The sequence below is a fragment of the Andrographis paniculata genome, unplaced genomic scaffold (assembly GCF_009805555.1).
Source record: "Andrographis paniculata isolate CXL003 unplaced genomic scaffold, ASM980555v1 Contig52END, whole genome shotgun sequence".
Lineage (NCBI taxonomy): Eukaryota > Viridiplantae > Streptophyta > Magnoliopsida > Lamiales > Acanthaceae > Andrographis > Andrographis paniculata.
In genome coordinates this window covers 427,510-454,314 of record NW_026137587.1, presented here as the reverse complement: position 1 = coordinate 454,314, position 26,805 = coordinate 427,510, and the positions used below count along the sequence as shown (strand labels likewise).

The 26,805-nt window shown below is 33.8% G+C and overlaps 1 protein-coding gene across 1 annotated transcript; it reads right to left on the bottom strand.

Annotated features, from left to right (window-relative positions):
• Window positions 1-903: 903 nt before the first annotated feature.
• Window positions 904-1,920, bottom strand: LOC127254068 (uncharacterized). The gene has a single exon (XM_051278942.1). The coding sequence runs from the start codon at window positions 1,918-1,920 to the stop codon at window positions 904-906; it is 1,017 nt and encodes a 338-aa protein (XP_051134899.1).
• Between the last annotated feature and the right edge of the window lie 24,885 nt (window positions 1,921-26,805).

The window sequence follows — 26,805 nt, the reverse complement described above, 5'->3', positions numbered from 1 at the left end:
GGCGGGGCGGCGTGTATTGCTGACCCCTCCTGCGAGCCAGCGGCCTGATCCGGCGCACCACCAGGGCCCAAAATCGCGTGGGACAGCGCGGCCAAGGTGGTCGACATCTCCTGCAATTTGGTGGTATTCTCCACCAACCTTGATGTAAATTCCAACATCTGTCCGTAATTTTCAGTGATCATGCGCAGCATATTAGCCTGATCAGATTCCAGGTTCTCCAATCTCTCAGCGGCGGAACTGAGTAGTCGACATTACGGCGGGTCGGAATCCGGCAGGTCGGACCAATTGTTAGAAAACAATTATAATTAACAACAACAATCAAACGCAACATACGTCTGCCAAGCCTCCAGACTCCTAATTTACACAATGTTGTCATCACAAACAATAACCCTAATCCTAACAATATAAATGCTAGATTAACTATCAAAAATAGAAATTAAAAAAACACTATAACCCACTTAATTAAACATAATAATTAAATCAACCGGCCCACGAAAGTGGACTCAAGCCCGACTCCGCCGACGATAGACCAACAGGGGTTATGTAAAACATGAAATTAAAGTCTAAAGTAGACATGAAAGTATTCGATATGTTGTATGACTTACCAGATGTTAGAGAATATGCCTCAAATTCTGTTGTGTTGTTTTTGTGGGCTTACTGAAAATTGTCAAGACTGTGACTATCAGAAATTATTATTGACAGTTCTAATTACGAGCATGACTAAGCAAACAGTTAATATTCTGAAATTTAAATCTACAGCTGTTAATTACAACATTGATTAAAACTACTGCACGAAACTACCCATCTATAATAATAGCATAAGTATCCAAATTATGTAAAACACGGTATAATTTTACACTAGTTCCTAACAAAACTATCACCTTGAGGACCATCAACATGGCTCTACTTCTTCGATTCCTCCACCCTTGTTTTGGATGCCACACTTCTTAGACGGCTCAAGAATGTTGTTAGATCCTCAGAGTTATGGGTGATGCTCCAATAGTGTGAGCCCTGAGCTTGTAAATTTGGAGCAGAAATCTCCGTTGCCTGGAATGCCTGTTTGCACCGAGGACATTCCAGATTCTTGTTCAAATACAAATTTCGGTACTCAAAGTGCGTCTTGCACCAAATGCAAGATGTCCAAAATGTGTTCGGTCTTGCCTGGTTAGCACTCGACATGTACTGCACTGAGACTGCTGCATTATGAGAGTGAGCAGCTGGATTTGAAGAAAAAAACCTGGGTGCAGATGTACCTGTTGAAGACATATTATCATTCCTAGGAGGCCGGGATGGATTAGGTACTCCGAATGCAGGAAACCTCGGCGGTACAGATCTTGAAAAGTTGTCCTGACGGAAAGGAACACCATGCGCGGTGAATTGTGAATATCTCAGATGCGGTGCAGCAAAACGGTATTGCGGACTTGCCGTTGGTCTCGGGCGAAAACGTGTTGGATCAGTAGAAGTTGGGGAATCCATATGTGGAGCACTAGTTGAATCAGCACTACCCCTTTGATTCCGAGGCAGCATGTTTATCTTCAGATTATAACCATTTCTGCTCCCTTTGTCGGATAGTACACTCCATGCCTGTGACAGTATTTGAAATGCTCCATCCGCACCTACTGATTTGTTCTTATCTGGGTGAAGGGAGAGGGCCATTCTCCGATACTGTTTCTTCAATGTATCCTCATCAGCTAATGGATCGACCCCTAATATGCTATAATAATTGGGAAACTCATTTATTCTGCAGTCACTTGCAATGTGTATATTGATGACGTCGATGAACTGACTCAAACCATCAAGTCCAGGAAAGAGACTTTGAGCCTTCAAAGCCAACCTCTTGGCTCCTTGATTGTCTCCGTCCAATAATTTCTTTTCTGCCATATCTTTGGCTCTTGTTGCTTCATCTTTGTTGCATTCCATTTTTCGCTTTACTATTAAACACCGAACACATAGTTAAGACAAGAGAAAAAGGAAAAAAAACTTTATTAATTAAAGCATATATATACTGCATAAATGATGTATGATCATTCGAATTCCACGATTAACTTGCAGTTTTTATAAGAACAAATCGCAAAGCTTTGTCATGCATCTATGCAAAATGTAATGAATGAATACAACTTTGCTATTTATTGAAAAAAGAAACTTGGATCGAATTGCTAACAGTGTAGCAAAAATCTAATGATTTGCATCTCCTAGATTCTAAGTACCAATAAGTGAATAGGATGTATAGAAGCTTCACAGGAGTGAAAGCATATATGCTAGGTATATTCGATATTCAGTTTCATAATAATAACAATATGCAAACAAGTGTACAGGATATCTAAATTCAATGTTAACTTGATATTAGTATTACCAATTCCGCAAGACTAAATTAGAATTCTCATGATTGGTAATATCACATTACTAAGGGGATTAAGAAAAATATTGTAAATCTTAATTACAATGAGAGAATAAATTGAACATAATAAAATCAAAAACAACAACAAGAATAATAATAATAGACGAACAAAGATATCCCTTGATCTACAAATGTTTCATTTTTACGCAACTTGAAATAAGCATTCCAAATGAGCAAACTTATAGGATCGTAATATTTTTTTGAACAACTAAGACCATAACATTAACACCCTTTATTAAGTAAAGATAAGGCGACAAATTGAATCCATTTGAAAAAGGGATACATTAAAGCGCAACATTCTTATAGAGGGATAATCAAATTATTGTATGTATTGTACTATATTAATAAGAGATCAATAATGTGAAGCGGTATGGACGTACTTCATTAAAATAAAGTTTGTAAATATATATGCAATTTCCATTTCCGTTCTTAAATGGACTCACTGATGAATGGTTGATTTTCATACAAAAAATTTTATGGTTATCTTGCCTAAGTAAAAAATAAGACTTGCTGGTAAGTTGAAGTTGAAAGAACTTGAAAGTCTTTGCAATAGTTTATAAAACAAGAAGCATAGCTGGTCTAACATATTACCTTTCTACAAATTTTATGATAGTTTTTCTAACTTTAATGCGATGATGTTTTATAGCTAATATTAAATGGCAATTAAATTTTACATGTAGTGCTAAAAATCAAAAAAAAAAATTAAAAAACTAGGGTTTTATCCCATCCTTTGATTTGAAACCCTAGTTTCTTCGTCACAATGTTGGAATAAAAAATAGTACAATTCATCTCTATAGAATATATTTTTCATACTTTATTTTATTGTCTACTCCATCGAAATAATTCATTCTCATTTGAAATTTTAACATTTACATTACTTTCATCTAAAAAAACAAAAAGAAAAAATTAACATATAAAAGCTTGGTGATTTCAAAAGTAAACAACATAGATCTAAAATCTACTTGGAAAAACAAATAAGATGACCAAGAAAACATACAATTTCTTCACGAAAAGAGAGGGTTAGGTTGAGAGGGTTAGGTTGATAGAGCTCGGAACAGAACAACAAGAGAGAAAATAACTGGGTTGGGTCTGTAAGAACTTTTTAAGTTTTATATAGAAAAGTAGTGGTGGGGAGGGGCTGGGATTTTGGAATTTGTGTCAAAGTGCAATGCGTCAGGTTTTCTATTGTTAGAACACGTGACATCTATTATTAAAAATAATTATTAAAAAAATACATTTATGTTTAAAGTAACAAATAGTACAATATTTTAGTGATATATATTGATCCACTTTTATAATTATTTAATTGTAAATTATTTTCACAATCTCATTGTAATGATGAAATTGAATTATACAAATTTGATTTCAAATATTATTTTTCAATGAAAGAAAAAATATATGATATATGATTATATAATATTTGAATATATAATAATGTCATGTCATATGTTTATTCTTTTTATTTTTTTAATTATGCTAGTAATGTCAAGTCATTTGTAATAATAATAATAATAATAATAATAATAATAATAATATATTATACAAGTTTTGATGAAAAACACATTCTCTACAATCAATCCCAATCTTGCACATTTGCAAGTCTTACAGCTTCATATCATTTGGATTCCTTTTTTAATTAAGAATTCGCTCAACAAAAAATTATTATTATTTTTAAAATATTTATGAGATTTTTTTTCAAATATATGTGACTAACCATTTTGTTATAAAATTTTCTATAAAAATGTATTAGCCAAATAAAATGTAATGGCTAAAATGATCATAGCTAATTTTTTTACAAAAACTTATATGACAAATTGAACTAAACTTTCCACATAATTATTAGTCACATTATTTTCCAAAAAAAAAAACAAATAATCGAATTTTGATAAATATAATTAAGACAATAATTTTGACACATTATTTAGAAATAAGTTTGTTATGGATTTTTCTGTGTGATTATTTTTTCAAAAAGCATGATTAACTGCTATAAAATTTTCTACTGTTAATTAATATTTAATAATTGAATCAAACACAAAATAGTATAATTTATTTATAATTGATTGATGTAATTTTATTTTTTTTTTGTTTTTTGAAATCGGTGGTATTAGATTGAATTTAATTTTTTTTTTATTTGGTTTGGAATAGGTTGGGATTTGATTATTGTAATTAGGTTAGAATTGGTTTCATATACTTTTTATTTTTGTTCAAATATATTGAAGTTGGTTGAATTTAATATGTTTTAAATTGATTTAATGTAATTTGTTTGAAAATGAATTAATGTAATTTGTTATGAATAATTTGTTGAAATTTATTTAGTGTAGTTGGTTGGAATCCCTATAAATGTAATTTGTGTTTAGTCGGAATTAGTTTAATGTAATTTTACTATAATTGGTAGTATGATTTAGAGATGAAATAGGCCAATGATTTAATCTTTAGCTAAACTTAACAGTAGCTAGATATTTTATCCCTTGCAACACCTTAGAAAATCATAGACGAAGAAGCATCATAGAATATGTTGTGATTGAAGGATTTGCGAGACAATATTTTTATTTACAAATTCTGTCACAAATCATTGTCTATCACCCACAATATCGACTACTTTAGCTCAGGCTGCGTCCACTTCAGCGTCGACATGTCAATTTAGATGCACGTGACGGCCATGTGCTTCTTTCGACGTCAGAGGACAAAAATAAGACCATGTGTGGACATATTGCCCTAAAAATGATTATTTTATACTTACATATAGGACAAAATTTATAATTTTTCTTTTTTTTCAAAGTATAATTTTTTAGGCATAACTCCTCGTAATATATAGCCAAATATAAGCTATACATTATCACAATTGTAATATTTTTCATGATTAAATTTTTTATGACTTCTAATAAAGACACAAAGCATTGCGACAAGAGGAAACTACCAATTTCGGCAATGCCAACAAGTTCATCAAACACCATAACAATATGGACTATATTGTACCAATACTATAAACAAGAATGAAGGCCCGCACATCAATTTTCAGTACTTCAAAATAACTTCATAATCCTCATCTATCCATAAAAGTAAAACATAAACACTTTGAATAATTTGTGTTACACGGTCTAGTTGAACTTAGTCCTCGTGCGTATGTGGCTGCTTAAATCAAGCACGTAAAACATGGAAATATTAATAACAGCCTGAAGTGTATATGTAGAGCATGGCAAAGTTTGAGTATGAAAAAATAAGGAAATTGTAACATACATCCTCCATTTTCCATTTAATGACCTCCTCAAGCACTTCTTCAATGGTTGTTGCCAAGGGCACGCGGTAAACCGGTTTGGTGACTATGGGAATGTATATATATATATATATATTTGTTTGTTTATTTTTATAACCTATCAATGGAGCAGAAATAAGACAAACCAATTAATGAGCTGAAAGAATTTGTTGGAACAAAATTTAAATATATATATAGTGAGGGCTATTCGCAATTTATGTCCCTATATTTGGCCGTTTTTTCAATTTGTGTCCCTATAACATTAATTTCGTAAAAAATATCCCTCTTTTTTACTAATCTGCGCAAAATCCAATCTAAACGCTAATTAGAAGAATATTAAAGGTAATTGAAGAACGCCGTTGACGGAGTAATCACGTGCCACCAACGTGACCCTTCATTAGCCTGAACCGGTTCTCCTTAGACCCGGTTCTCCACCGAACCGGTTCGATTCAAACCCGGTCCGGTTCAAATCCGGTTTGGTTTAAACCACTCCATATCTTCTCCAAACCGATCTTATTCTCTCATTCCTCAGTCCAGGCGTGAAGCCCTAGTTCCTTCGATCTTCGTCACCCCATTTTCCTTACCGATACTCCGCCCATATTTACAATTGTGAAACCCTAATTCCCATCAATCATTGCCATCCCTAGTCGAGCTGGATTGAAGGCAGAGTTAGTTCAGGAGTTCGTTCGTTCAATTCCATCGTGGAGGCATAGATTCCAGTGTGTAGTTGACAATGGCGCGTAGAAGCAAGCACGCTCTTGATTTCACCCCTAATTACAATAAGTTGAAAGCCCTTAATTTGAAATATGCTTATGGTTTACGTATTATAATTTTTTCTCTGCGTTAGGATTGTGGTTAATTTATTTGATGTCATTTATGAAAGACTTTAATTCCAATAAAATGAGTTTAAAAAAAAAAGATTATATTGTGCTAGAAATTGAATTATGTCCAATAAATAAGATTGTGGTTAGGTGTTGATTTATGTTATTTTATTTTGTTGGTTTGAATGAATATACTACATTATGTTAAACACTTAGCATTACTGAAATGTAGGGCGATGTTCAATGAAGATTCTTCTGCTACTTTGAAAATGTATTTTGGCGGGGTGATAAGGCATAAGCCTCGTAGGGAATATTTAGGGGGAGAACATGACTATTTTAATTTTGTTGATATGGATAAATTAAGTGTGTTGGAAATGTGGGGATATCCAGAGGAATTGGGGTATAAAGAAGCGAATAGTGTTAGATTTTGGATGAAGTAAGGTAACAACTTTGATAGACAATCCAAGTGTTTGGAAAATGATAAGGATATTTTGTGGATGAAAAAACATATTCCAGATAATTATGAACCCGAAATATACTTAGAATATCTGGATATCAGGCTTAGCCAAGATCCTCAATCCAATTAGTGGAATAGAGGATTTAGGTGGTGAAATTCCTCGGGCTAGTAATTGTGTAGAAGGTGAAATGGAAGAAAATGATTCTGATTTTGATGACTCGGATAATGAAGTTGAGTTAGAGAGTGGGATTGAATTTGAAGGTACGATGAAAGGAAAATCTATTGTGGATGATTCCACAATTGCTGAAGATATTTTGAACACTTTACAAAAAGAAGAAGGTGAGGCAGATGTCATGGGTAGTGATAGTGAGTTAAATAGTGGGATGGAAAGTGATGAAAGTGAAAAGGAGGGGACAAACAAGTTCGAAATATGTAACTCAAACACAGGTGGTGAAAATCCAGACCTGAAATTGGGATTGTTGTTTAATTCGAGGGATGAGGCTAAGTTATCCATTGAAAGCCAGTTTTTTAGGAATGAGATGAGTGAGAAATTTTCAAAGATTGACAAGAGTAGGTTGAGAGCTACATGCAAAAAACAGGGGTGTGGGTGGTATGTGCTCGTGTCCAAGGTGCAGGGTGATAAAGCATGGTAGTTGCGTAGCATGAATGAAGTTCATAGAAAATGCGGATGGACTTATGATAACACAAGTATTAAGTCTTCTTGGATTGGGAAGACATTTATGAAAAAGTTGAAGGAGAATCCGAAGTTGGATCCTGGAGCTTTTAGGGATGAAATATGTTTAACATTGAGGTGTAAGGTCTCGATGTCGAAGGCATATAGAGCTATGAGGAAAGCTTTAGACTTGTTGCACGGGTCTAATGTGGAGCAGTATGGCTTGTTGTGGGATTACTATAATGAGATTGAGAGATGTAATCCAGGCACTTCTCTCTCTTTGAAACTTATAGATGATGAAGAGTCTGGATTACAAAGGTTTCAAAGGATATATGTTTGTTTTCTGCATGCAAGAGAGGCTTTCTTGAGGGATGTAGGCCGGTGGTAGGTGTGGATGGTTGTTGGCTTAAGGATAGCTTTGGAAGGCAGTTGTAAAGTGTTGTGGGTATTGATGCGAACAACAATATTTTTCCTATAGCATACGCTGTGGTTGAGGTTGAGAACAAAGATAGTTGGTTGTGGTTCTTAAAGCGGTTGAAGAGGGATTTGGATATTGAAGATGGACATAATTGGACGTTCACGAGTGATAAACAAAAGGGACTGATTCTTGCTTTCAAATCCATTCTGCCCCAGGTTGAGAATCGGTTCTGTGTGAGACATTTACATACAAACATGAAACGTGATGGGTACACAGGCATTGCAGTGAAGAGGCTTTTATGGGCAGCATCTAAAGCTACCACAATTCCGGAGTTTAAACGAAGGATGGAGAAAATGAAAAAGGTTTCAGAAGATGTGTTTAATTGGTTAGCAAATAACAGTCCAGATCATTGGTCTAGGTCACACTTTAGTGTGTATCCTAGATGCGACATGCTTCTTAACAATACATGTGAGTCTTTCAACAGTTTTTTTATGGAAGCGAGAGATAAGCCAATTATTTCTATGTTAGAGAAGATTCGAAACTTGTTGATGGTGAGGATGCAGTTGATCGGGAGAAAGCTGAAAAATGGGATAATCCACTTTGTCCGAAAATAATGAAAATAATGAAGAAAATGATGGAAGAGGCTTCCGAATTCATTCCAATGAGAAGTGATGATTGGGCACAACTCTAAAATTAAAAAATCCATATAGACTCAAGTGTGCACCAAGAAAAATCAGGTGTAAAATGTGTCAAAGTTTTGGGCACAACTCCAAAACTTGCCCAAAACGAGCTTTTATTATTGAGCCACTGAAAAATGCTCAAAATGAGGATATTGGAGGAGATATCCATAACGCAGTGTGCTTTGACATATCCTCTCAGCCAATGCTGGAGTCGGATCATCTCACAATGTATGCTTTGTAAAACTTCAATTCAATTCCATTTCACTTGATAATCGTCGTTTTTGGTTTCAATGTTTATAGGATATTGGTGATGCTCCATCAACAACAAGATCATGCACTAGGGAAGGAAGAAAAAAACATCAACTCTGGTAACAATGTATTTAAATTATATTAACTTTCATTTAACAAGTTAACTGTCTGGTCTGCTGTTTGCGTTTCTATGCTACCACTACTGCTTGTTCAAAAGCAAAAACCCGCACCAGTCCAAGGAAAAAAAATGGCTTCAATTAAAGTAACATTTTTTTTCGTTACATGCAATTTTTATTACATTTCTTTTACTAAATGAACTCTCTTTATTTGTAGATACCTTCGACGTCCAACACCATTCACACACGTGTTATTGTTAAAGGAGGAAACACATTCATTACCTTATCCAACATTCAATCATGTGTTTTCAATAGAGTAGATGGTGGCAGCACAACAGTCGTAGCACCAATCGAAGTACACATCCAGCCAACATAAAAAACAACAACAAAAGGTGCCTCAAATGCTAAAAAGAGAGCCAATCCAAGAAAGCAAGATAAACCCACAAAAAAAAAGATGTAGAAACTTCATGCCCCTAATAAAATTTTATTGGACTTAATTTGCATTTGATCTTGTGAATCAATATGTTTGAAAACTCTTGGAAATTATGTTTTGATAGGGAATGTCATGGATTGTTGGTATTTCAATATGATATGCAATTTTGTAATATTTGGGGATTTAGGTATTGACATTTGTTTATGTGATGTGCTTTTAAGTAAATTTTATTTTTTCTTGGCAATGAACACAGGTTCATCAATTGTTGCCTAATTGTGGCTGTTTATTTTACGTTTTTGCATAGGTTCATTTATGCACGAGTTGTATAATTACACACCATCAACATCATGCATTGGTGCCTCTATATACAAGCTATTCAATTACACAAAACCTACTCAATCATACACAAATTACGGGTCCACCTATACACAAGCTGCTCCAATTTGTAATCACATTCCATACAAACAAACTGATCATGATCAAACATAAAGAAGCAAAATATATTACGACTACAACATTTCTTCAAACAATAACAAGCAATACTCCTTCCAACACCAATTCAAAGCTAAGTTTCAAGCAACAAATATTACAACAACACAATAGACCGACACAATACATCAACATTTCAACTTACGATATAACAACAACAATCCAATACCTGGAGCACGCAACACATTATCACTAATATTACCCTTTGGCGATAGCCAATTTCGGAGGTGAGGTGGTGTTGACTATCGCCATAAAGACGAACAGTAGAAAAATGAGCGCTTTAACCCCAATATTAAGTACTATTAAACTGTTATGCTGTTTAACATAGCCAATGTGCACCGGCAGAGGTTTGTTATTCTGGCGTTTTATCCTTTTAACTTCTTCTTCCAATATATTTAGCTTCTTCATCAATTGGTTTTCTTGCACTTCAACTTCAACAACATTGTCATTCATTTCGATGACGTTCTTTCGCTTCTGAATATTGTCGAGCCGTTGAATTTTAGACACCAATGCATTGATCACTTCCTTATATCTATCCGTGGGTTCATCATCCCACCATTCAAACATACCACAGTAATTTCCACCTTTCTACAAAATTAAAATCAATCAAATATTTCCATAATAAACAACAAAAATAATAATAATTTCTTTAAAAAAAATGAAATTACCGCATAGTTAGGACAAGCTCTGTTGTTCTTATAAATCTTGTTCATGAAACACCTCTGTAATTCAAACTTAAAAGAATTGTTTGATGTGCTACGTTTTGAGGAAGAAAAAAATCAGAACAGTAAAAACATTGCAGTAAAACACACAAAAAACACAATCTAAGTATTGTTGTGTATAATAGAGTTCATGTCTTATGAACGAAATTCTACAATTAATTTTCTATTGTAATCGTGGATAGTTCATCACCGTAACACATAATAGCATAATTGAAATTGTTGAGTAGAGAAGAATTGACACACTTAATAATCTTAACATGATCTTTCTATATATATATTATATATAAATAATATAAAAAATAGTGATTAAATAATATAAAAATATGAAAATAAACTTGACAAAAAATACGTATAAAGGAATATATTTATAGATATCTAAGAAATATAAATAGTAAATTATATGAAATTAACTAAAAAAATTAGTAAGGGCCAACCAAGAAGAATCTAGAACAAAGTTGTTCTAGAAACATCTGTGTGGTGCTATAAAAACAAGTGTATTCAGTAAGTGAAAAACATAGAAACATAACGAGTGTCTCATAGGGTTTATTAGAAAATATATTTCTATTTTTTTCTTTTTAAGATTTAAATCTCCTTTTGTTGTTCTTTCATTCTCTTCTCATCGATTGTATACAGGTTCCGATTTAGCTGTGATTTTTATCTGTTTTTTTTTTTTTTTTTTTTTTTAATATATATAAGGTTTTTGTTGGAGCTATGGGATGAGATAAACGAGGGAGGCAGCAGATCCGACTCAGTTAATTTTCTTTGAGACTCGATTAGGAATAGAACTGTGGATGGTAGCGAGAGTATTCTGCATACGTCTGGGCGGAGGCTTTGGGGATGAATCGACATCTACATCTGCTGCCAACGGTTGCTGCTTCCAGGGTACGTATATGTATATGACTGACTGATTAGTCATCTTTCTCTTTCTACTTTCTTAATTATATAGTTTTTTTGAATATATCAGATCAAGTCGATCTGATACAAAAGAAAGGAAAGGTACTCTCAAGTGAGAGGGAAGAATAGGAAAACAAAAATTCGAATGGCTTCGGCAAGGAGGAAACAAATCTCCAGTATTTATTCAGAGCATACCTGAGATACATAATGGTTAACACTAGAAATCGCGTCTCCAGAACTCGTGTGTCTCAGCGTAGCACCCTCTTGGACAATGAGGTGATTAACCTATCTTCTGTTGTACATTTTAGTTTTTCATATTATGTAAATAAAGGCCTCACAATGATTTCCTAACCCAAGTGTTTTCTTACTTTCAGATCCTAGAATCCAGAAAGTTTGTTGAACAAGATTCAGAAATTCAATGCTCTAATGCGTCTTGGGTGTGTTGTAAGAAGCGTCTACAGGCTTGGCATGTCGGTGATCATGTCGAGGTGCTTTCTTTTGACAGCGGTATGAGAGGCTGCTGGCTCAGATGCAAGGTGTTGCGAGGTTCCTTTATATCCAATACTATGATGTTATCAAGGCCGGAGAGTCTCAGAAAGTCGAGGTAGCACAGGCACTAAGCTTTTCATAATATAGAGTTTTAACTGGGATCTGATATTGTTCCATTGATGTAGATTTTGCAGCAATGTGTTCCAAGGGAAAGAGAAGCATTATCAGGAATTACAGCATTACCATCAATTATAAATCAAAAGAGAATCTTATTGGAGTTCAATAAAGTCCCAGAAGAGTAAGTTTTATTTTGGAGAATTACATCAGTTTATATACAATCATCAATTTATCTCACTTTCCCATCGATATATATCTACAGGAATGTCAAGGAGGAGAATAGAGAAAGTGCTGTTTAACGACAACAAAATCAACAGTAAAAATGAAAAAAAAAAGAAAAAGGGAAGGAGGTAAATAGTGTCACTGCCGAAAGATCAGCAGAGCCTAAAATTATCATAAAAGGGAAGCGGGAAGTCAGGCCAACAACCGATCTGAGGCGTGGAAGAAACACTCGAAGCACTCGAAGCGCTGAACGCAGCGGATCAATGCAGAGGAAGAATCTGCCAATCGGCTGATGGACGCCACCACCGAGCTCATACCCGTGATTCTGATAAAATTGTTGAATCAATCTCTTTAGAGCAGCGAATGTTTTTGCTTTTCTTGAATCTGCTAGATAGATGTTGCATGTATATCCTAATATATGCTGAGTGGCTTTTTTATAATTGGGTGTTTTATATAGTTCGGTTTCTTTTCCCAAAATCTCATTATGTGATTCCATTAAAAATAATTGGTTGCATTAGATAGTTTTACTGTTTTATCTTTTTTTGATCTGACTCATTGTTTCGATTATCAACCAATCTACATCCGGGGGATTCCAATCCATGAGATATTTTACTAATCAGTGCTGATTACAGAGTATAAACAATCACAACTCCTTGAACTCAAAGTCCTATCATGGTTTACCTTGGAAAATACCTCCACAGGTTCACGTTGTCACAAACGCGTAATGACAACGACCATATAGTAGAGCCGCTCATAGCTTGATCATCCTCTCCGGTTGGAACTCCTTTAACTCCGATCACCGTCGACCTCTTCGGCGAATTTTTCTATCAAAAACTCATTCAAACTAAGGAGAATCGAAATGGATAGAGGGTTAGAACGTCACTCAATATTCTTCAACCTTGTCCGGTTGAGTAAATCACTCACATTCCTGGAATAAAAGATTCAACATTAATTTCCTTTTGCATCGAAATGGAAGGAGTGAGTTTTCATGTTTTGATCTTTCCTCAAATATGTCTTTTGTCTTTTGAAAAGTCGTTGTTGTATAAATTAAAACACCGTTACTTCATATGACAAAATAACTCAGGGGAATTTCCATTCACAGAAACTTTTTTCCATTCTACTGCATGCTTTTCTTCTTAGTAGCAATTTCCCTTCTTGTAAACATGTATTGTTAGTTGAGGGGTTCATAGTCTGCAGATATTTGTTTGTGAGATGCGACAATGAACCACCCTGGACAAGGTTATGAATCTTGCCAGTGTGCTGCTACTATGTTATATCATATATGTAACATTTCTATTGATTCAACCATGTACTGGTTATGGCAGTGATCGGCCAACATCTTTGCCAGCCACGCAGAACTAAAGAAAGCAATTGATATTTTTGGAAGGAAGGGTATTCGGTCATGGGATTTGTTAGAAAATAAACTTATTTTGGTATAATTTAACTTAGTGCAGTAATTTTGGTGTAATATATCTTCCTTGTTTAGAAAATAAATTAGATGATAGCCGTTCCCTGATTTATATTTTTTGTATTCTAGTTTGGTGGATGAGTATACAATAATTGAGAGGATTTTATGTAAATCAATGAAGGGGATTTTCAGCGCAGAAATTGAGAGAACAACGATTATTCAGCCCCATTTTTTACTCTGTTTTGATTACAGCCGTAAAATCAATTTTTCAACAAAGTGGTATAAGAGCATAGACGAACCAAGCCACAAAGATGATGAATGGAATGCTTCCCTTCTAGTTCCCAAAACTTACAAAGGACAATTACGATAATTGGTGCATAAGGATGTAGGCACTATTAGGTTCCCAAGATCAACAAGCACTTACCCTAATTCATATGTGTTTGGATGAATGGATGTTTAAGATCTCATCTGCGGGAAGTGAAAAGGAGGCCTGAGAAATACTGAGTAATTCGTACAAGGGGAATGAGAAAGTAATAAGGGTACTATATAAAATAAAAATTAATGAAAAAAATAACGAATATCAATTTTTTTTGTCATTACTCAAACTCAATTACTTGGTTGTCCTGTTTAAATCTAATCTTCTAATCTACTGTTTAGATAAAAGAGAAAAACATAACTTTTAACAAGATTGTAAAGGAAAACATCTTTTTGGAAAGTCCATTATAAAAATTTGTTTCATGAAAATGTATGATGTATATCATCAGTACTAGTAGACATTTGATAGGTAGAATGAATTAAGTAGAGAATGAAAATTAAGGTAAAACAGAAAATTCAGTAAACAAATGTGAAAAACAAAGAATTCAGCGGAGAAATGTTTAGAAAAATATGCAATTTTTTTGAAACAATAATAAATGATTAATCAAATAAAAGACAGTAAATATTTTTGGTGTTTTTTTTTAAGAAAGAATCATAAATTATATAAGATGTTTTATAAGATTATATTGTAGTACAATTTTTTAAAAAATTGTAAAAATTACATACTTTAATAATAAATTGAATATAATTTTTATAAAATTAAAATAATATAAATTTAAAAAATTATAAAAATTAAATAGTAAAAAAAATTAAAAAAAACTAAAAAAAGAAATACTGCCACATCATTCTCTCCATTAAATGAAACACACCCGAATTGCGACTAAATGTAGAAAAAATTGTAAATTTTAATTAAATTATTATTTTTCATGGGCAAATGGTGAAAATCAATCAAGCATGTGCTTTATTTATATCAGAATATATATATATATATATATATATATTATAAAGTTCTTTGGTGTATTTGTTTCCTTATTTGTGTAATAATTATTTAAAGTATAAAATATTTTCCTTTCATAAAATATCATATGCACAACTAATTTTCACTTTAAAGGTTTAAAATTCGAAGCAACATGAATCATCAAACACAATTGAGCGTGCCCTAAAAGTATTTTGGGTAAAAAAAAATAAAAAAAGAATTATAAAAGTGTTATTAAGCATTTTCATATCTATTATGTGTTTTTGGATATACATATTGATGTATATATTGTATTTTTTAAACTAAACAATTGTTGGTTGTATATTTTAGGTGGAAAGTTAATATTATAGGCTAGGTATTTTTTTATTAACATGAAATAAGTTGAACAATACAATATAAAAACCTACACTATCACATATTATTTATAACTCAAAGATTTTGTCACAAAATTTGGGAAAACTTCAATATCCAACATTAACTAACAATAATTAGTAATATAAGTTTTATTAATATAATAAAATTTGTATAAAAAAAACCTTAAAAAAAACTAATCAAGAATGATTGGACTAGTATAAATATTGGCATCCATGCATTAAAAAAACACAGATCAATGTATCAATGCATCCTACACTTGTTTCTCTTTTCTTATCTACGTTCTTAGAAGCTTAGCTTATTTCCATCCTCGATAACATGAGCACTTCCCGAGATCAATCCGAATCTTCGCAGCGAAAGCCTGGCCGTCACAAGTTCCCTTGCAAAATATAGAAAAGGAGAGCAACTGTCAAGTTACTTTCTCTGAGAGCCGATAAGGGCTTTTCAAGAAAGCTAGTGAGCTTTGCACCCTTACAGGTGCAGAGGCTGGCGTCGTAGTCTTCTCACCCGGAGACAGGGCCCATTCGTTTGGGCATCCAGGTATAAACTTTGTGTTTGAGAAGTTCCTCTCCCCGGAAAATATTGGTGTAGGTAATCAATAAAGAGAGGGTCAACACTTGGTGGGGATGCAACAAAATGGAGTTGATGATTTGGCTCATGCTGAGGCCAGAATAGCTGTGGAGAAATCAAAGAAATAAGAGCTAGAGAGGCTAAAATGGGAGAGTATGATACCCCTGGGGGCCGCAGGTTTAGAGGGACTCAGATACGAGCAACTCCAATTGTTGAAAGATGCTGTGACAGATTTTGGAAAGAATATGAGTAATATGGTTGCAGGAGTGCCTGTTGCTCCACCAGCTGCGAACGTGAGCATGGGTTGCCCATTTGGGGTGGGTTCCAGCACCATCATGCCATATAATAAAAGGACCGGGCAGGGTGGCAGTGGCAGCGGCAACCACAACGCCACTGACAAGAACTATAAAGGTGGTCGGTAAACGGGTCTATGCTAGTGTTGTGATTGATGTGGCCATGCTTGGTTGTGATTTACGAATAATGAGTTTTGTATCTCTGTTGAAAACTGTTGAAGTCAATAAATTGTTGGTCCTTTTGTGTGTGTGTGTGTGTGTTTTTTCACTACATGATTTCATTTTGGATTTTTTTTTTTTTTTCCTTAAAAATTTCATAAGTAACTTCTACTTTTAGTTTCTAAATTTTGTTATTTAGTTTCTATACATAGATTTTATTAAAATGTAACAACAAATGTTATTTAGACTTAAGTTCTGTTACACATGTTCAAGGAAATTTAGAAAGCATCTCATAATCGGTTTTGAATTCCAACTAATCAGTTCCAACCAATGGAGGCATGGTTTTAGGTTGATTACAAAATTATACAAAATAAGGGCTATGCTTAGTTCTATTTTTATTTGTATTTTCTTAATAAACCTTCCAAGAATTTCTTAACCCTTCCACATTTTCTGTAGAATATATACAACTCCAATAAAAACATCACATTACCTCACATTGAATTCTCATATTAATTTTTAAATTAGTGAGTTCGAAACAAGTCGAAAAATCAAACTTGATCAAAAATACATCTAAACACTAGAAGATAGTAGCATCAAGATGGGATCCTCTTGCATGGAAAGAATTTGGGCAACATTTATACGTAGATATGTACACAACATCCTTAAACTAGAAGACCAGAAGTAGTACAAAATAGTTTGATTCTCGTATTTATAGTTTGTGGGTGTGACGAAAACTATAATGCATCTTTCTTTCATTTTTGATCGGAGATAATGCATCTTTAAATGTATCTTACATAGATATTTAGCTGATAATATTTAGATTTTTTAGTTATCATATAATCATATTTACTAGATAATGTTGTTATTATTTAAATATGTAAGTAGATTTTTAGTTTTATCTTTTTCTACGAGGTCTGTAAATATACCTTATTTTCATTATCAATATATCTAAAACATTTCTCTTAAAAATTTAACTATGTCAGAGTAAACTTTAATCTTGACATACACACAATCTACTAAGCCACATTTTTTCCGTGTATATCCCGTAATGTACGTACCCATTGGACTTCCTTTCAAATTTGATATCAACTACCATCATCATCACATTCTTAATTTGGAAAACACTTGCCACAAAATATCATCATTAAAACAGTACATATGAGTTATAAGCGTCAGTCAATGTTTGGTCAACACTGGTCAACATGGTCAATAATTTTACTGCTGCCGACTTTGGTTGCATATGAAAGTATTTTCGATGTTCAATTGATATAATTATTTGGCAACAACATACTAAGATACTTTCAGCCTATCTATCAAGTTTTTTTGTCTTGATTAAGACTTTTGGTTTGGTAGTTAATTACATGTCTGAAGATTATACCTATAAGGATTTAACTTATCAGGGTTTAGCGTTGCCGCAATGACAGAGAATCGTGTGTGCTGCTGCTACAGAGGATCTTCCTCATCAGAAACCCTACTATGATGTCGCTGCAGCGACAGAGGATCGTTGCTGCTGCCATTGTGACAGTGGATCGTGGCCATTAGAAATCCTAATTTGGCCAAAATTTTAATTTATTAAATTTTCCGTCATTGCGACAAAGAATCGCCGGCGAGTACCCACGACAGATGATTAATGCCATTAGAAACCTTAATTTGGCCAAATCCTAATGTCCTAGGGTTTAACGGCCCACCACGATAGACAATGAATTTAAATAATGATATTCGATTATGATGTCCGTTTATATTCAAACACCTCCTATTTATTTTTCCAAACTCGGGTTGGCTTTTAAATCACCAACTTGTGAGTTTGAGGCAAGGTGTTGAAATATATTCTAAATAGACATTTTAGCTTGAAATAAACTAACATATCAAGATAATAACAACTTAATTTAGTAGATATGATTATGTGATAACTAACAAATCTAAATAATACCAACTAAAATATCTATCTAAATATATTTCAACAATGCACAATAGTTTGCACTATACAAGCTTCATAGATCATTTTATCAAATTGAAGATCAAACTGTTACTTTTAAATAATTCCATACAATAACGAATGTGCATATGTATATAGATCTATAAAATATTTCTCAATAAACTTTGCAATAAAATAATATTTTATTATTCTACATATATAATAATTGTGATCTGATTGTAAGTTTATTTTTAACATATATAATTTATTATTAATGTTATAGGAAAAGTATTAAATTGAAGGAGAACTTATAACATCGTATAAACATTAGTACGATACTAAAAATTGCTTGATGGTTGTGTAAATTTATTAAATATTTATGTACTAAATGACTTACAGATATTGAACTGTGATGTAAATCTTTCCAACTATATAAGAAAAATTTTGAAGTATTGTCAAAATATATTCCTAGATAAGTTGTGCCTAAACAACAAAAATTTATTGCACCAGCTAATAACATATTGTGAATATTGGTTCAATATAAAACCCGATGGATAATAAGACAAGAATGTACAAAGAATGCACAAAAGAGTGATCGAATTAGGACCAATATCAATTCAACTAATGATTTGAGTGATCAAATATATGAGTATCCCTATTGTTTCAATTGATATTCTTTCGGAATGAGTATGATGAACAATGAATGCAAAAGAGGAGCTGCAAGCTCTACGTGGTGATAAGAGAGAAGACAATCCTAAAATGATGACATACTTTGAAAGCCAAGTTTAAAGTTCAAATTATTTGAAGTTCTTCTATACCCGAATTTTATTATGTGAATTTCAATTGCAAATATATAATGTGAAAGATGAGTTTTTAAAAGGAAAGCAAGTTGTAGTTGTATTAGAAATCAAAGCAAAATTTTAAAACTGAGGTGAAGAAAGAGAAAGGAAACCTAAAAAGCAAAAGTGTGATTGTCAAACAACACAAGAAACCACCAAATTAGAATTACTCCCATAGTGAACTATGCTTAGATGGCCTGAGGATGTTTAAGCCACCCTTTGTTCAATTTTCCGAAGTTAAATAATTAATAGATCATGCTACATTTCGTTAATATTATTTCTAACATTTTGTTCATTACACTTTTATTGAATTTGTTTTAGGGTGAATAAAAGTAATGTGAAGAAGTTTGATAACATGGAATTCTTACATGTTCAGAAATCGGCTTTCGTGAGGTTTTCTTAAAATTTTGAACTGCGTTCGTGCTTAAATATGCCAACATGCCTAAGAAATTCTTGCAATTATGCTTTTTTTTTTAATTTATTTGATATGCATAAGTATTTTTGAGTATTTTGAGTAAAAAATTGGTAGAGGTGTGTTGTACCTAATACTTATATATACACGCACTACCACATTTGTTGGGAGTGAGTTCATCCTTACCATAACACCCAGAAATGCCCCCATCCCGTATGATTCGTGTTCGGGTTTTTCCTTGAAGGATTGTAAAGATAAATCATTTTCTTTCGGGATGTTTGATGCTATTCTTGTATCGAGTGAGTGGATCTTAGAGGAATTTCCATTCTTTTAATTGGGAGTGATTTCCTAAAGGACCTTAGAGGTTTTCTGCCTTCAAAACATTTGAAATAAATGAGTTATCTACCACAAAGATTGAAAAAAAAAATATCTAACATGAATCACAATGGATGGGGTTTTCTCTCCATTGGTGCAATGGTGAGAAAACTCTTGACAAAATTCTCTAACTCACTCTACTCCCAGTTCACAAAATGCTCAATCCCAAGAAATTGTGATAATGTATGTATTTTATTTTATTTTTTCTTTTTTGGGTACAACTGAACTTATCCAGTCCCAAGGCATCTAATAAAGGGAATGCAATCAATCCCAAGGTGTTGAACAAAGGTAATGCAATAAAAAACAGGGCACCCAAATCGAAATTATACCACAATTTATGGTATGTCCATTTGGAATATTTTTGCACTGTTTTATCACTCACTCATGCACAATTTTGAGAACACTTTTCACTCAGAGACTCCCATATGCATTCAATACAATCATTTTATGTATTCAACACATGAGGAAATTGTTAGAATATATTATCTCGAAAGAATTACCAAAATATTATTGAAATATTTCATAATCTACGTCGATTCAAGGATAAAAACTCTCTCCATAAAATGAGAGTTGGTAGAGATAGCTGGAAAACTCTTCAAAAAAATGTTTCTGGAGAGGAGAATTTTAGAGAAAGAGAAAAGAGTTTGATGTGTGGTCTAAAGGTGTGGAGAAGGCCTTTTATAGGCACCTTTACCCTTGGGGGGCTTAACTACCTGATTGAAAAACCATCAGTAACGTCCGACCATTAACTTTGGTAACCATTGGAGTTTAATAGCTACTAACTGCAGGCATTAAATTCTAGTAACCTCCGGAGATAAATTCCGAAATTCATTTCATACATAAACATTGGTTTTTGAAATTTTGAGTTTTGAACACAAAATTTCTGCAGGCATCTATCATATATTTATATGCATGAAAGTATGCAATTTGGGCAAAACAAAAAATGTATTCAAGCTCTACCCCACGACCCCGACTTCGACCTTTGAGCCTGAGATAACACTCGTGCTCATGTATTTTGTGGTGCATTATCTGATCCGGGCAAGTGGCCCGCGTTTGTTGCTTACCGACATTCAATTCACAAAATAATTGGTTTCAAAACTTCCGAGTATAATTCAAAATTAAATATATCCTTCACTATTTTCTGCTGAAAATATTATTTGTTGAATTTTGAAAGTGTACTTGCATGTAGATATTCGTGCTCTTGTGCATGTCCTTGAATTAACTATGGATAATTCTTTTCACTGTATGTTGCACTTTTGGCACATTTCCTTTGGATAACCTTTGGATGAGAACTCTTCTATTTGTAACAAGCTTGACTACAAGTTGAACATAAGACATTGTTTCTATTAGTTTCTTTGTCTAGCTAATTCCACACCATTATATTACATGTTTTTTCAGTATTTAGGACTTCTACATCCGTGCCTCTTTCAGTAGATTCTTCATCATTTTTTGCATAGGCTAAAGAAAAACATAATGTTATCTTCGATCTAGTAGTAACTCAAATTTTTCTCCACCAGCTTCTTACTGCGTTGTGTGTATCTTCCCACAAATTAAAATCTTTATATGGTTTAGGTTGAGTGCTTGTGTGCAAAAATGATAGGAAATAGGAAAACATTGGTTTAGTAGTTTTATGAACGATTTTCAATATAGTTTATATGTGAAGGCAAAATATAAAATTGTATAGGCAGAGAAATGCTAGCTCACTAAATTATAGTTGAGCATAAATCTAATATTATAAAAATAAAACTTGATAGAATAACCCATATTTCTTCAAAATCATTTTTGTTTTACTTGAAAGATTGAAGATGATTATACATTGAAGTGTGAATTGAAGTATTTCCCCTAATATATTGATCCCTGTAATATAGTGGAGAGTTACACCTACCATATCATCATAGCTAATTCAATTATGTTGTTAGGAATATGTCTTGCCATTGATGATTTATAGATTTATTTAGAATAATTTATCTGTGATGTTTTATTGTCTTTTGACTAAATATTAGTTTGTTCCATTTTTTATGGAAGTCTCTTTTTATACACATTGTGGATGAATAACAGTTCCAGAGTTTTCATACTAAAAAATTCTACTCATGTATCATCTACTCTCTATCTTTCTCTATTATCACTCTCGTATCAGAGCACAGACAGCATCTAGAGCAACGCCAAATCAGTTCTCTCCCTCAAATCTCATGGCAACAGAAAACTATGTTCAACCTAGTATTCCGAAGTTTGATGGCCACTACCATCACTGGAGTACGCTAACTAGAACTTTCTTCGATCAGAGGAATATTGGTTAGTAGTGGAGGATGGAATTCCAGACCTAGCAACAAGTGCTACTTAAGCACAAGAGGCTGACTATGAGAAGATAGTCTTGATAGATTTGAAGGTGGAGAATTATTTATTTCAAGCTATTGATCGAGCACTCTTGGAGCATTCTTAAAAATAGACTTCAAAGGATATATGGGGTTCTTTGAAGAAAAAGTTTGAGGGCAATACCAGTACCAGAAAAGTGCATTTGTAGAATGTACGGGCTATGTTTGAATTGCTCAAGATGAAGCAACAAGAAAAAGTGGCAGTTTATTTTGCTCCAATAATGATAGCGGCCAACAAGTTGACAACATTTGACGAGGACATTGAAGACCTCGAAATTATGGAGAAAATTTTACGCATTGTGACTGCAATATATTTAACCTTGGATGAGTTACAAAGTTCCTTGCATGTTAATGAGTTGAAGCTTAGACGATAGGAACAAGAAGAACAACTACCAAACATAAGTCAAAGCTTCACAAGTGGCTGAAATGGGAAACTAGAAAGGTAAAGTTGCTCGAAAGGAGGAAGATTGTAAGGAGGATGAAGAGAACAGAGGTGAAGGAAGTAAAAGGAAGCCAAAAGCTTTGGGGTGATGCTGTCAATGCAACAAGTAAGGGCACTAAAAATCAGAGTGCAAAGTCAAGATCAAAGGCCAAACACAATGTAAAGGTTAAGGAAGAATCCTCACTATTGATGGAATGTCAAACAACAGATCACGGCTCTAATAGCATATGGTATTTAGAACTTGTTGCAGTAACAACATGCGTGGAGATAAGGCCATTTTCTAAGAAATCGATGAAGCCTTCAGTGATACTATCAAGTTTGGAGATAATTCACAAGTTGCAATTAAAGGAAGAGGGGGAATGCAAATACAGACAAAAGATGGATAGGTACAATAAATTGGAAATGTATTATATGTTCCAAATCTTAAATCTAATATCTTTTAGTGGAGGACAAATAGAAGAGAAATGATATAAGGTACATATTCAAGATGGAGTCTGTAAAGTTGAGATCCTCAATTAGGGCTTATTACACGTTCCAACATGCCTCTAAACAGAATTTTTCCAATTTATCTGGATAATTCTGACTTTACGTGTTATAACGCAAAAGTTAAGGATCAAGGATGGCTTTGGCACTCCCGGTTTGGTCATCTTCATTTTGGTGGTTTGAAAACCTTACAAGAGAAAGGTTTGGTGAAGGGACTTCCTACTTTCAAATTCCAAGTGGGATATGTGAAGAATGTGTTCTTAAGGTGTGTTACTTGTCAAGGATTTTAAAAGATTTCTACTAACTCAGTTAAAAAAAAATTCCCGAAGAAATCAAATCAAATCAAAACTAAAATTTATATTCAAAATATAACATCAATTCCTATTTATATCACATCAAAGAACGATTCAAATTAATTTTTTGTGCTATTCAAATCAAAACCAAAAATCTAAACCACTAAAGAAGCACAATTTAATAGTAAACATCACAGAGAAATATATTTCCTAAAGGAAGAGCATAAGAGAGCCCAACATGACCTTGAGCTAGTTCATACAGACTTGCGTGGTCCAATAACACCAACATCAAATGGAAGTAAACGGTACATACTTACTTTTATTGATGATTATAGTAGAAAAACATGAGTCATTTTCTGCAGTATAAATAAAAAAGTTTTAGTATGTTCAAAAACTTTAAGGCGGAAGTTGATAACGAAGCTCAAAGGCCTATTCAAATGTTGAGATCAGACCGAGGTGGAGAATTTGATTCAAATGGATTTATCCAATATTGTGACTATCATGGAATAAAAAGGCAACTTACAGCACCATACACCTCTCAGCTGAATGGGGTTTGTGAAAGAAAGAATTGAACCATCATGGACATGGTACGAACTATTTTAAATCGAAGTGCTATGCCTAAGAAATTTTGGCCTAAAGCAGTAGCTTGCAGCATTCATGTGCGCGACCGATATCCTTCTAGTACAGTGAAGTGAACTCCACAGGAGCTATGGAGTGGGCAAAAGCCCGCTATTAATTCTTTCTTGATTTTTGGTTGTGTTTGCATTACAAAGGCCTGATCAGAAGCGCACTAAGTTGGATGATAAAAGTGAGAAGTGTGTGTTGCTTTGCATACGTAAGGAATCAAAAGATTATAAGGTTTATAATCCTTTGGCGAAAAGGATTAATCCTTTGGGAAAAAGGATTATTATAAGCAGAGATATTGTATACAATCAAGGAGAATTTTGGTCCTGGAAAGATGATGAACAAAAAGGAAAAGGCTTGAAGCAGAATATTTTGTTAGATGATGATGTTGATGATGAACAAGGAGTTAATGTGCAGGAAATTGAAGCAATGCCAGGTAATGCAGAAGGAGAACATGAAGTGGGCAGCCAAAAAGCTCACCAACATCAGTTGCAACACCAACAGCAGAAACATCCATGGATCCTCCCAGAAGCTCTACTCCACCATTGAATGTTTCAGATTCATATAGCAAAAGAAAGAAAAGGAGGTCTTGATGGTTTCAGGAATATGAGGTAACACGGTTACCAAATTTTGATTCTTATCAGTCCACATATTTTGCAGTATTTGCAGATACAAATCCCCTAACTTACAATGAAGTAGCCCAAGAAGAGAAGTTGCAACTTGCTATGACTGATGAGATTCAAACCATTGAGAAGAATAACACATGAGAACTAGTTGAGCCACCGAAAAGAAAAGAACCCATTGGTGTTAACTGGGTGTTCAAAACTAAGTACAAACCAAATGGAGAAATAATTGACAAGCATAAAGCCCGACTAATTGTGAAAAGGTACAAACAGGAATATAGAGTTGATTACACTGAGGTGTTTTCTCCAATAGCTAGGCTTGATATTGTGAGGATGGTGATAGATCTAGCTACACAAATGACTTGGGCTTTACATCATCTTGATGTGGAATCTGTATTTTTACATGGAACTCTACAAGAGCAAGTGTTTGTGGAGCAACCACCTGGTTTTGTTGTACTTGGACAGGAGTGAATGGTCTACAAACTGAAGAAAGCTCTTTACAGGCTAAAACAAGTCCCTAGAGCATGGTACACCCAAATTGATGATTACTTTGAAAAGGCAGGCTTTGATCGGTCCCTTTATGAACATACACTCTATGCAAAGACTACTAATGACAAAATTATTATTGTTGGTCTTTATGTAGTGCTAATTACAAGCAATGATTCCATCAATGAAGGAAATTTTTTATATGAAAAATCTCCGTATGGCAAATAAATTTCTCAGTCTTGAGATTCAACAATCTGAGAAGGGGATAATTCTACACCAATAGAAGTACATTGAATTTGTCCTAGCAAAATTCCAAATTAAGTGATTCTAATCCTGCAACAATATTTATGGAAACAAGATTGCAACTTACAAAGTACACTTGGGAGTTAGTGGGTAGCACTTTATATAGACAAATGGTCAGAAGTCTGATGGGACGAATGCTTGAAAAGACCCAAATACTCGATGATCCAAAAGTCTGATCACAATCTCCACCATTCGTAATTTACTACACGATGTCCCCAACAACATAGGCAAATTCCAGCCTGATCCAACGGTTAGATCTTCCGATTCAATATCAACACCGAAACTAGCCTAAAAGAATCCGGGAGGGAACAGAGCTCTCTGTTCGTGTCTATATCAGACCTTTCGATGTTCTGATTCCGATCTCCACCGTTCAGAATGGCTACATATGAGTAAAAAACGTTCTGCGTAAATTTTTGGACAATCCGACGGTTGGATATTCGTACATTGTCGTTTTACCGAGACTGCGCACAGGGTGAGCAAAGTGGCGGCTGCAGCTCTTTTTCTTAACCTCTCTCAAATCCTAATCCACTCAATATCAAATTTATACCTAGGTTGATTATTCATATGCGAAGTTACAGAAATGCCCTTCCACATTAAGGAAAAAATAAGTCAATAAATCCCCCCATTTTTTGACTATGTGGAGCAATCCTCAGAATTGAACGACTATGTAGAGAGATTCGCCATTCCGGCAATCAATCTACAAATCTCAAGCTTCTCCCATGGTAAAACTTTTCTCATCGTGTCTGCACCATTATCATCCGTATGAACCTTTCCAAGTTCAATCAATTTATCACTGATAACATCTCTTATCCAATGATAACACACATCAATATGTTTTGATCTACCGTGGAAAGTAGAATTCTTTCCAAAAAAAATAGCACTTTGATTATCACAAAGTACTACGTACCTTTCTTGCTTGAACCCAAGCTACTCCATAAATTTCTTCATCCACAACAACTCTTTACAAGCTCCAGTCGCTGCGATATACTCTACTTCAGTTGTAGAGAGTGCAACACATATTTGCAACATTGATTGCCAAGATACAGCTCCACCGGAACAGGTTATCAGGTATCCTGAGATGGATTTCCTAGTATCCACATCAGCTGCCATGTCG